Source organism: Hyperoodon ampullatus (assembly GCF_949752795.1).
Source record: "Hyperoodon ampullatus genome assembly, chromosome: 6".
Classification (NCBI taxonomy): domain Eukaryota; kingdom Metazoa; phylum Chordata; class Mammalia; order Artiodactyla; family Ziphiidae; genus Hyperoodon; species Hyperoodon ampullatus.
The window spans coordinates 4,408,339-4,420,376 of NC_136919.1; the positions used below are offsets into that span (position 1 = coordinate 4,408,339).

The window sequence follows — 12,038 nt, forward strand, 5'->3', positions numbered from 1 at the left end:
ACAACTACTGAAGCCCATGCGCCTAGAGCCCGTGCTCTGCAACAAGAGAAGCCACCGCAATGAGAAGCCTGCGCACCGCAACGAAGAGTAGCCTCGGCTCGCCGCAACTAGAGAAAGCCCGCACACGGCAACAAAGTCCCAACGCAGCCAAAAATAAATAAATAAATAAATAAATTTTTTAAAAAAGAAAGAAAGAAATAGCGGTTTGAAATTTTGTCCGCAGGACCAGTCGTAAATCAAGAAAACTTTGTCTTTCAAATACAGGAAAAGTGGCCTAAATTCTACTATGAGCAGCACTTGAGCCTGGAAGATTCTGGAAGGTGCTGGAAGCCACTGCTGACTTGTTCATTCAGGACTCAGAATTCTTCCTGGAGGAATGGTCTTCCTGCCACTGATCTGAGAGGAGTGTTCAGAAGGGGTCTGAGCTCATCCCCCAGGAACCCGCATTCTGAGGTCTTCATTAACGTTTCAAAGCCAAAGCCCCTCTTTTTTAGAGAAACAAAGAGGAAGGCGGCCCCTCCTCCAGCAGATCTGTCCCACCCACCCACCCGGGCCGGTGGTAAAAAGCCTGGGAGGGAGCAGGTCTCCCTTCTGAACCGACCACAGGGCTGGGCACTGCTGCAGCCCCTGCTTGCTCACCCTTGCTCACCGAAGGATGTGCCCGGGCGCCAGGAAGCTGGAAGCTTTGATTTAAAAAGAAGAAAAAAGGACCGAGAGAGAAAGAGTTGCAGGGATTGACAACCCCATAGCTTTCCCTAGAAAAATGAAAGCTGCCCACCAGCCTGCCGAGACTGGGTCCTTAAGATGGGCAGCTCAGTTTCAGCCCCCCTTCTTGTGTTTTACTTTCTCCAGTTACATTGTAAATTGAACGTAAAAGGATCTGAGCAATCAAAGGCATATTCTCTGCAATACATAGCGGAATATAACATTTTCCCATTTCACTCAAACATGATAAAAATACTGACCTACGGGGCTTCCCTGGTGGCGTAGTGGTTGAGAGTCCGCCTGCCGATGCAGGGGACACGGGTTCGTGCCCCGGTCCGGGAAGATCCCACATGCCGCGGAGCGGCTGGGCCCGTGAGCCATGGCCTCTGAGCCTGCGCGTCCGGAGCCTGTGCTCCGCAACGGGAGAGGCCACGACAGTGAGAGGCCCGCGTACTGCAAAGAAAAACAAACAAAACAAAACAAAACAAAAAACTGACCTACGCTGGGTTGTTTGCCCGACTGTGTGTTTGTCTGCCCACCTTCTTTGCATTTGTCTCTACCTACGTGCCGATGTTCACCAGCCTCAATATTTATTAGAGACGTTAGGCTCTTAGTGTGGTTGAGAGTGGTTGCCTAATTTTGTAGAGCATCCAATTTGGACACACTGGCTCTAAATAAATGCTTCCCCGTGAAGACGATGATCAGGATCCCAGCAGCGGTGCTGAGTCTTAGGAAATAGAACTCGGGTTGGGGTGAAAATCTATGAACCCTTAGGATCTAAGGAGGGTCGAGTCATCTGGCCCCGGAGGGCTGAGTTTCTCCCAATCTCCACCCCTGATCAGAATCTACCTTTTCACCCTTCAAGGTCCAGTTTCAGGGCTGTTCCTTTACAAAGCCTCCTGAGTCGTGCTCAGGGTTTCCTCCCCCCAAATCTGAACCTCTCCGGGTAGTGCAGAAACTTGAAACTTACGGGGGAGGGGGGTGTGACCCATGACATTGCTTGTCTTATTATCTGTGTGTGTGTGTGTGCGCGCACACAACAGTAAGAGCTAATGTTTCCTGAGAGCTTTCTTTGATGCAGGGGCTATGCTAAGCAATATATATGTCATACATATGAAATACATATATATAATGATATATATAGATATTCTGTCTCCCCAGCTAAGTAATTAACTCCTTATGGGCAAGAGCTAAGTTCTGAACTTGCTTCTATGCCCCCAAGAGAGCTTAGGTTGGTGAAGAGTACTCAGTAAACATTCAATAAATATTTCTTGGCTGTCAACAAATCCCAAGAAATTAGCAGAGTTCACTCTGGAAGGAATGTCGAGTGAAACAATAATGGAATCGGATTCATCGATGAACATGTTTTGGACTGCCTGATGTACAGATATAACCAATCTGGCTTGTCATTCATTAACTAATTGTGTATCGCGGCCAAAGAGCATGGGTCTGGAAGTCAGGTGACATAAATCTCATCCCACTTCTGTGACCAGGTCAGGGTAGTGCCTTGGGCAAGTCTCTTCCCCTCTCTGGGTCTTAATAGCCTCAAAAAAGGAACTGGACTAGATGGCTGTAAGCCTCCTTCCAACCCCAGAATGATGTGATTCTATAGCTCTATCTACAAATGCACACGCTTCTTGTTTGTGACATAAAGCCCCACAGAAGAACAAAGTCGGCAAGAAATTATGAAAAACATCGGGTGCCGTGATCATTTGCACCCTCTAAGGATGCTCAATTCAATAAATTCCACCCCTGTACCTAGCCTGCCTCTCCAGGGCGACAGAAGATTCAAGGCTGTCAGTGGAGCAAACCAAACAGTCTCTCCCCATAATTGTATTGACAGGATATCAGCCGAGTTCCGATGGCAGGAAGGGTGCACCCTGACAGGTTCTGTAAAGGAGCCTTGAAGGCTATTGTAGCAGGATCCTCTGTTGAGTCACAGAGTTCTGGGGAAATGAGAATCAAGCAGGGAGAAGCTTGGCTCTTTCTCTATTTAATTTTATTCTTCCCAGAGAGTCACATTTGAAGGAAAACTGGCTAACCACACGTCACTTTATACAATAGAATAGATGCCCTTTCTAATGGAAAACATCTACATCTTCTTGTGGCCACATTAAAACGTGGAGCTGATTCAATCAGCCCCACTCAATAGCCAGTTGGCTTGGTTTTAAATGAGGCAAAGAGTTGTTGAGCTCTTGCTGATAAAATATCTGCTTGGATGTCTGAGGTTTTCACTTTTCACTTGGTTACGGTGGCATCTAGCAGACATGTTCTTGAATAACTGATGTGTGTACGTCCCGGTAAATTCCATGGGTGTGAAACAGCAGTGTTGTGTTTGTTCAGGCAGTGTGTCTGCATTTTAAATGAAAAAAAAAAAAAATCCCGATCCTATTCACTGGAGAAAACAATCTGAGCAACAAACCCCCAATATGGGGGAGTAAATGACTCTTTCTAAGGTGCTATGTTCCCCCAATACAGATGCAACCTTCAGATTCAGACTGAGACAAAACCAAAATATACTTCAGTTCCAATCATTCTCCTGCAGACACCCCAGGCAGAGGGCACTCCCACCTCTGCTGCACACAATGAGAACTCGCACAGAAACAAGGGTTTGAAAATCTGGGATTGTGAAACTGACATGCCACAGTCAAGAAATCCACAAGCCATGCCTCAACAGAAATTTCAGCAATATATTATTTTTAAAAAGATTTTTTTAAAGGCTCCACCATCTTGGATACTTTCAATCTTCTTTTCTTGAGAGCTGAAAACCTCAAAGTTTTTTTCATAATTTAAATTTCCTTTAAAATAGAGGAAGCTTTTTGGAGTGGTAAAAGTAAAGCTGGGCTGGGAGCCAGTGAACGTAGCTTCTACCCCCGGCTCTGCCAGAACCTTGCACAAAGAACCCACCACAGACAGCCTCAGCGTCCCGAGTGTAAGGAGGGGTCTGGAGAAGGTAACAGTCAAGGTTACTCCTTGCTCTCAATGTTTCTGCAGCTTTTACTTAGGCTAGATTTTAGTAGAAAGATCTGTTAGCGGTGGTCAGTATTGAAATGTGGACATAATCTTAACTGCTACTGAAACTACCTTACGGCCCATCAAGAACTGGAGGGAGAAAAGTAAGAAGGAAAGATCTGCTCTCCTGACCGGAGACAAGCTGGGCACGATCACCAGGGCGCCCCCTGCTGCTTGAGCCGAGTCACCGCTGACGGGGCAGCCCTGCTCTGTGTGTGTCTCATGCTCTGAAGACAGAACCCTCGGTGGTGGGTCAGTGTCTCCTGCACATTTTCCAACCCAAAGTTCAAGTTCAGGAATTAGGACTGAATACATCTGGAAGCTGTTCAGCTAGTGCCATCCAGAGGCCAAATACCGTCCTTCTTGATATGCAGCATGAGCAAAAGGAAAGAAGGGAGGGGAAATGTTTACTTATAGATGTGTATGTTATACATGTTAAACACATGTATATTGTACATACACGTGTGTGTATGTGTGCATATATATATGTAAAGTGTATGTGTATATACAATGTGTATATATCTATACATATACCTATATGTATGTACGTGTCTCTATGGATATATTATGGCTTGGGGTGGGCATCACACTTAATTCACCATGGAGAATAACTCCATTACGTTGTCCATTTTGTATTTAATTAGGAAGGAGTTGGTCCCCCAGTAACTGCTTGAGTAAAAGCAATGATCAGAGGCGAGGAAATTGATTCTCCCCTTGATCCCAGAGTGGTGAACCCCATCTGTCCTCTGAGAGTGGCTCTTCTCACCTAGAAATAAGTGAAGGACTTTGCTCCACTTTGGGAGGCCTAGGAAGGGGAGGTGTTAGATGGAAGGGTGCCTAGTGTGATAAGCCAGCTTCTCCCAGCTGCTGGCCCAGGAAACAGTTTGGGCAAGAGGAGAGAATCCGTGTTTTCATAGGAGCCAGTTAACTCAGCTAATTCTACCACGATGTTAAGAAAGCCCAGGTTCCCTGTATGAAACAAACAAACAAACAAAAAACTAACAACAACCAAAACCTCTGGGCTCTAAACAGCTCCTGGCGTTCAGATAAATAATTGTTACTGAATCCACGTTTATCACCTGCGCCTTCCACCCCCGGAATCTGGGGAACTGCGCGCATTTTTAAACGCACACTGCCCTCCAGTGGCGCAAGGTAAAATTGCTCCATGACCAGCTTCCCAAGCGCCAAACTTCAACTTGACCTTTCCAGGGGCCCCGGAAAGGCGCGTTGATGCCACGCCAGCGTTGGGTGATCACCAGTCCCGAAACGTGACTAATGTAAGGGAGCGTGCGATCAAAGAGGAGGCGACCTAGTTGGAAACCGCGGCTCCCTCGCTCGTTTGTGCCTGTGGGACCCCTGGGGCGGAGATTCGCGCTTTTTGTCTCTTAGGGTCGTAATTCTGGTTAAGAGTATGATTGGGTGGAAATTAGCGTGTGAAGTGATGCTTCCAAGAGACGTACAGAACACTTGCTACATAACAGCAGCCCAGGCGTGCAGGGGAATCGGGAGAGGCGGCCTGCACCCTGCGAGTGCTGGCAGGTGGTAAGGACGCAGTCTGGGTGCTGCTACCTGTCTGTCACTCTGTGGGTTCACCCTGAGTGAATACATATGCAAATAGTCGCCAACGTGGAGGGCTTACCGCGTGTCAGGGGTCTCGCAGGGATTACCTTATGCAATCTTCCCAGTCACTCCATTTAATGAGTGCCATTATCATCCCACTTTGAGGATGAGGAAACTGAGGCTCAGCGAGGCGATGTGGCCTGCCCATGACCGCCCGGGGGTCCAGGTCTGTCTGGACCAGAGCTGGAGCTCCCAGAGCCGGGATCGGAGTGGGGCGGTGGGGCCGGGGCAGGACGGGTGGAAACCCTCGGCCGCGTGGGTGCCCAGTGAGGGGACGAGCGCAAGAGGGTGATGGGCGTGGGGACGGCTCACCTTGACGATGAGCGGGTTCTGAAACATGGAATCCCGCACGACCCCCAGTCTCTCGTTCTCCATGCCCGGTTGGATGTCGGCCACGGTCAGGGGCCGCCGCGGGGGCGGGCAGATCTGGCTGACCGTGCGGCGCACCGGCGGCTTCTTCTTCCATCGCGTGAGGTCGTGGCAGGAGGTCCTGGACTCTGGCATCCTGGGGGTCGCGGGGAGTCGACCAGCCGGCTGGATCCAGCGCGCTTCCCAGGTCGGGGGCCGGTGCGGAACTCGGAGGGGCCCTCCGCCAGTCCCGGGACGCACCACCCGGACGCCGGGGTGGACACCGGACGCCGGGCTCCCTCCGGAGCGAGGCGCGCCCACCTCGCGCCGCCCCCTCGTTGCAAGGAGCACTAAGACCTACATAAGCCCCTCTGGTTCCTGAGAGCGTCTTCTGGGCGCCGCGCTGCGGATTCAAAAAGGAGAGAAAATCAAGACCACCCCTTGGGGAAGAATGGAACCGTCCGTTTCCATGGCGACAGGACGCCAACGGCCCTGGAACAGGGCTGGTCGATTTACTTTCAGGAAACTTTGGCGGCCACCTAAGTGGACGTGTTTCGAGTTCTCTTAAGTAGACCTGAGAAAAACCCAAGAATCACCACTGGGCTGTGTTAAAAGCGACAGAGTTCTAGAAGGCCGGTTACACTTGACTTCCAAGTCAAAGACACCCCACCCACCCACCCCGACCCCTCTCGCCGCCCCTTCCCACTTCTCCCAGCGACACACACACACACACACACACACACACACACAGCCCAGGGCAGAGCGTTACGTGTTTCAGAATGAAATAGAAATCCGCATTCCAAGCCTGATGTTACTGCTAATCCACTGGGTGATCTCAAATTAGTCACCTTTTGGGTCCTCAGTGTTTTCTTCTGTGAAATGGGTAGGGGGGAAAGTCTAGAGTTGAATGAAATCAATGGTACCCAACTTCGTGCAACAGAATAAAGGGAAGTTGAAAAATACAGATTCACTGAATCAGAATATCTGGAAATGGGATCTGAGAATCTGTATTTTAATCCTTCTTTCCCTTTGGATTTTTTTTAAGTTCAAAGCTATGGAAACTTTGAAAGAAGAGTACAATGAAAACCCATATAGACTTCACCTAGATTGACTGGTCCTTGGTATTTGCCACATTTACTTTCTCTGTGTGTGTGTGTGAACATGCACACACACACATTGCTAAACCATTTTGAAAATATCTGCAGACAGCATCATATCTGACCCTAAATACATGTATCTGCCAAGAACAAGGACATTCTCATACAGAACTACAATGCTATTATGTCTATGGATTTTAATGTGATACAATAATGGTGCCCGATATGCAGTCTGTATGCAAAGTTGGAAATCTTCACTTTTTAAGAGCTTCCCGAGTGATTGGTGCAGTGTTTTGGGAACCACTAGCCTGGACGATCCCTAGTCTGCCTTCTAGTTCCAGCCTTTAGTGCGGTCATTCACCCATCATTATCATCTTCATTAAATGTGCAAATATCCACAAGGCTCTGGGTAAGGGGTTCACCACAGAGAAGTTGCACAGACAACAAACCTGCACTTCAAGGCCTTGCACAGCAACAGTGGACAACACCAGCACTACCTTTCCAGAGCAAATCAGACAGACTTCCAACTGTCCATCCAAGGCCTGAAGCGGCCCTTGGGTGGTGACAGGTGTATGATGTACGCTTTATGGTTTCTCTAGTCTGCTTCACTTTCAGACTTTCACATAAGTGCGCGTTGTGCACTTTTTAATCAAAGCTGCTTGGCAGCTCACACAGAGGAAGTCAGGTGGTGCAGCAAGGCGCAGGGTACTGGAGTAGTGGAAAGATCACAGGTTTGAATCCTAGCTGGGGCCACGTAAATTCCCCTGTGACAAGTTACATGAAGCCCTAGTTTTCTCATCCACAAAGTAAGGCAGATATTACCTAATAAAGATTTCCTAAAACAGGGGTTTGTTGCAGGATTCCATGAGAAATCTCTTTGCTGGTGTGACTGTCTTCACTATGCAGTAAAACTAAAAGTTTGAGTGGCGTGTATACTGGCCTCGACCTGATGGCCTGCTTAGAGCTTTACTGTTAATCATAAGCTAAGTTTCTTCAGGACTCAGTGGAAATGGGAGAATCGGAATAGATCTTCAAGGCCTCTTCTACCTCTAACCTCCACCTAAGTTCAATGTGCATTAGACTCCGCACCACTGAGCCCCTGCCAACCCCTGACTTCACCCCTTACCTCTGTCCCCGTCACTCACGGTGCTCCTGCTACCCTGGCCTTCTTTCAGTTCCTGCAGCAACCAAGTTCAGGGCCTCTGGATTTGCTCCCAGCCTGGAACACTCTTCCATCGATTTTTGTTCACCCTTTTCATTAAGAACTCAACTGTCACTCGTCAAAGAGCCTTCCTTACTATCTGTCACTCGTCAAAGAGCCTTCCTTACTATCTAACCTAGCTCTTAATGTCCCTAGTCGCTCCCCATCACATTACCCTGATCTATTTTCCTTAAAGGATAATCTGAAATTATCTTGGTTGATTAGTTTGTTTTCTGTCTTCCTCAGCTTAGCCCTCAGCATCTTATTCACTCCTGGACTGCAGACGGACCTCAGCAAAAAAACTGTTGAATAAATGGCATGCATGCATGAATGGGCAAGTCGACGGAAGGGCTCTGTCCCACTTTCTTAGTTTTAGGATCACGCTCTACCCTGTCCCACCCCACTCGCAACAAGCCCGGGAACAAATTGGGCAGAAAAAAACGCGAGTCACAGCCCCACAGCCAGCGAGCTGCTACGGCAGCGCGACGCCGGAGGGGGGCGGGCCGGAAGTGACGCAGCCACTTTCCGCTTTCACGACACCAGCACTTCCGGATTGGAAGGCAGGTGGCGACGCGTTCGGAAGGTAGGTGAAAGCGCTTTATAGTTGCTCCGGCTTTTTTCCCAGTTTGCGTGTCTGAACCGAGCGGTGTGTGGCTGCTGTCTTCACCTCCCCGGAGGCCCGCCTTTGGCCCTGGTCCCCAGGGATGAGGGTGGCGCCTGTTTTCTCCGCAGCCGCTCCAAGCCCCTCCACTCGGGAACCTCTCGTTCGTTCCTCCCTCTCAGCCCCGGAACGCCCACCCCGGGGCAGAGCAGGGTCTCCAGGGCACCCCAAAGTGGGGAGGGGATCGGGACCAGGCTTGGGCACGTCCCTGCACGGCGGGAAGTGGTATGTTTCGAATTAAGTGTGAAAAAATGTATATCCATATATCTCGAATACCGGGGAACCATTTGGGAACCAGACGGACGAGAAGATCCCAACCCTTAGGAGGCCGGTTATGTCCCAACGGAGCGAAGTGCAGTAGGGAAGCAGCTGGATTGTTGAGAAACATTGTAACGAGAAGGCGGGACCCAGAAGGGATTAGAGAAAGTGAGTTTCAAACTTAGACCAGTTATAGCGCAGAAAGGTAACGGAGGAAAGGCATTCCTGGGAAAATGAGATGCTTTTGTAAAGTCCCTGATAAGGAGAAGGATCATGGTGTATTCTGGGAACGGAAAGAAGACAGGATGTCTGAAACCCAGGGAGAAATGAGAGGTGGAGGGGTAGGCATGGACTAGACTAGATCATGAAGGGCATGGTAGGTCTGTAAGGATTTGGGACTTTATCTTAAGAATAATGGAGGGACTTACCTGGTGGCGCAGTGGTTAAGAATCCACCTGCCGGTGTTGGGGACACGGGTCCGAGCCTTGGCCCGGGAAGATCCCACATGCCTCAGAGCAGCTAAGCCTGTGCGCCACAACTACTGAAGCCTGCGCTCCTAGAGCCCGTGCTCTGCAACAAGAGAAGCCACGGCAATGAGAAGCCCGCGCACCACAACGAAGAGTAGCCCCCGCTCGCGGCAACTAGAGAAAGCCCACGCGCAGCAACGAAGACCCAACACAGCCAAAAATAAATTAAATAAAATAAATAAATTTATAAAGAATAATGGAGAAGCCATAAGAAGGTTTTAGTGGGAAGTGACTATATATTTAAAACGTGGTGCTGAGTTCAAGAGACCAGAAGGAGAAGCATACAAGGTATTTACAAAAAGAAAGAAAGAAACTAATGGAAGATAAAAATATTAAAAGGAATTATCTGCTCTGTTCATTGTTATTGAGAGATCCTGAGGGAATCCCCTGGTGGTCCATTGGTTAGGACTCCCTGCTTCCACTGCAGGGGGCATGGGTTCGATCCCTGGTCAGGGAACTAAGATTCCGCCAAGCCACGCGGTGCAGCCAAAGAGAGAGAGAGAGAGAGATCCTGAAAGATGGGCCAGGAAAGTATCTCTTGAATTTAGTGGCTCGAAGGTCATAGGCACTCTAACTGGAGCAGTCTCAGGGGGGTGTCTTGGAGGTGGAAGCTGCAAAGAAGTGGGTTAAGAAGGGGTTTCTGTGCATCTCTGGGTGACACCAGGGAGGAAGGCCTTAACCAAAGCTCTTGGTGCCTCCGTTGGAGGTGAGATTCTGAGGCTGGTAGATTTGGCTTATAGGTATCAGTCCATATGTTTGTTATTCCCCATCCTTCCAGCTAGACAATTCTTACAGCTTCTTGACTACCTAGGAGAAAGTAGGTACCTTCCGGTAGAAAAGGTGCTTAAGCATTCAGACTTGAAAGACCACTGACACAGAGAGGTCTCCAGGATCTGTTGTTAAGTGAAAATAGCAAAATGCAGATCAGAATATACAGATGCTACCTTCTCTGTGAGAAAGGAGGGGAAATAAGGACAGATTATTTTGATGTTTGAACCATGTAAACGTATTACCTTTAGTATTACTTTTAGTCGCAGAGCAATAAAATCTTATAAATTGAAATCCAGAAGCAATACGGAGCAAGGAGAGTTGTAAGATGTGTTTGTAAAATTATATTTTTAACCATGTCTTTTGTGAAGTACATTTCTATTCCTGTACTTAAACTCCAGAATGCACGTGCTCTGTATAAGAATTGACATTGGAGCCTTATTAAACTTCATTCCGACTTATTGCAGAACTTGGACTTTTTGTTGGACACTAACAAGGCCCATTCAGCCTCTTTCTCAAAGAGGCGATCTTCTAGTTTGAGGTCAGTGGATACTTGATGTCCCCGCTCTGAACGACAGCTGGGCTAAATGCTACAAAAGAGAAATAGTTTGCTACGAAAGTATATCATTTGGTGAATGGGCCAAGCTCAAGGGGTCAGGAAAGGTTTCTTTCTTTTCTCTCTCTCTCTCTCTTTTTTTTTTTTTGGTAAATACTTAAAACAGTACATTTACATCCTTCAGTTGCTTGTTTTAACGCTTGTGTTTTTTTTTAAATAAATTTATTTATTTATTTATGGCTGTGTTGGGTCTTCGTTGCTGCACGCAGGCTTTCTCTAGTTGCGGCGAGCGGGGGTTACTCTTTGTTGTGGAGCACGGGCTCTAAAGCACAGGCTCAGTAGTTGTAGCGCAAGGGCTTAGTTGCTCTGTGGCATGTGGGATCTTCCTGGACTAGGGCTCGAACCTGTGTCCCCTGCACTGGCAGGTGGATTCTTAACCACTGCGCCACCAGGGAGGTCCTTAATGCTTGTTTTTAAGTGAAAGCAGTCTGTATTCTTGTTCTGCCCCTTGCTTTTTAAAAAGTGAACTATTTCAGTTCACTTTAAAAGAGTAGACAAATAAGAGTAGACAAAAATATAACAAATACCCCTGTACTCATTACTCCAGTTAAGAAATACAAGATTACAGATATAAGAGAAACTGGCTCTCTACTTGTCCCTAATCCCTGAATTTACCAGTTATAATCCCCATGCTATATTCATAGTTCTACTACATATGTATCCATTCAGAAAAGATACATGAAACTTTTTTTGTGTTTTAAATGTAATATACATGGCATCATAATGTATATATTCTCTTAACGTAATACACACGGCATCGTAACATTTATATTTTCTTAACGCAGTATGCATGGTATCATAATGTTTATATTCTTTTAAAGCTTTCTGGAAGAAGCGATGCTCAAGCCAAGCTCTGAAGGATGAAAGGAGACAGGGAGGGGTAGGAGACAGTGGAGAGCGGCCCAGAGTGAGGGAGTCGTGATTTATAAGACCTCAAGCCAGGGAAAGGATTGGAGCATGTTTGGGGAACCGAAAAAAAAAAAAAAAAAAAAAAGGCATGTGTAGCTGGAGCACAGAGTTTGAGAGGAGAGGTAGAAGATGAGGCCGTGGGGGAACAAGGGCCCGATCATGGAAGAGCACTGTTCTCAATTAACTATATTTTTTCCATATCATAAAGGCAATGGAACCAGACAAGTGAATTACCGTGAGCTTGCTACGCATTTAGAATAATAGAAAATTTATAATCATGACTCCAGGCTTGTCATTTGTCCTGCAATTTCATTTT

The 12,038-nt window shown here is 47.6% G+C and overlaps 1 protein-coding gene across 1 annotated transcript in view; it reads right to left on the bottom strand.

Annotated features, from left to right (window-relative positions):
• CFAP77 (cilia and flagella associated protein 77) overlaps positions 1-5,841 on the bottom strand; it is a gene marked incomplete at both ends in the record, with an annotated part of 131,694 nt that extends 125,853 nt beyond the window's left edge. Inside the window, one exon of the mRNA XM_079707239.1 lies at positions 5,650-5,841. Within this exon, the coding sequence (XP_079563365.1) occupies positions 5,650-5,841 (192 nt within the window). The remainder of the gene's footprint in view (positions 1-5,649) is intronic.
• Between the last annotated feature and the right edge of the window lie 6,197 nt (positions 5,842-12,038).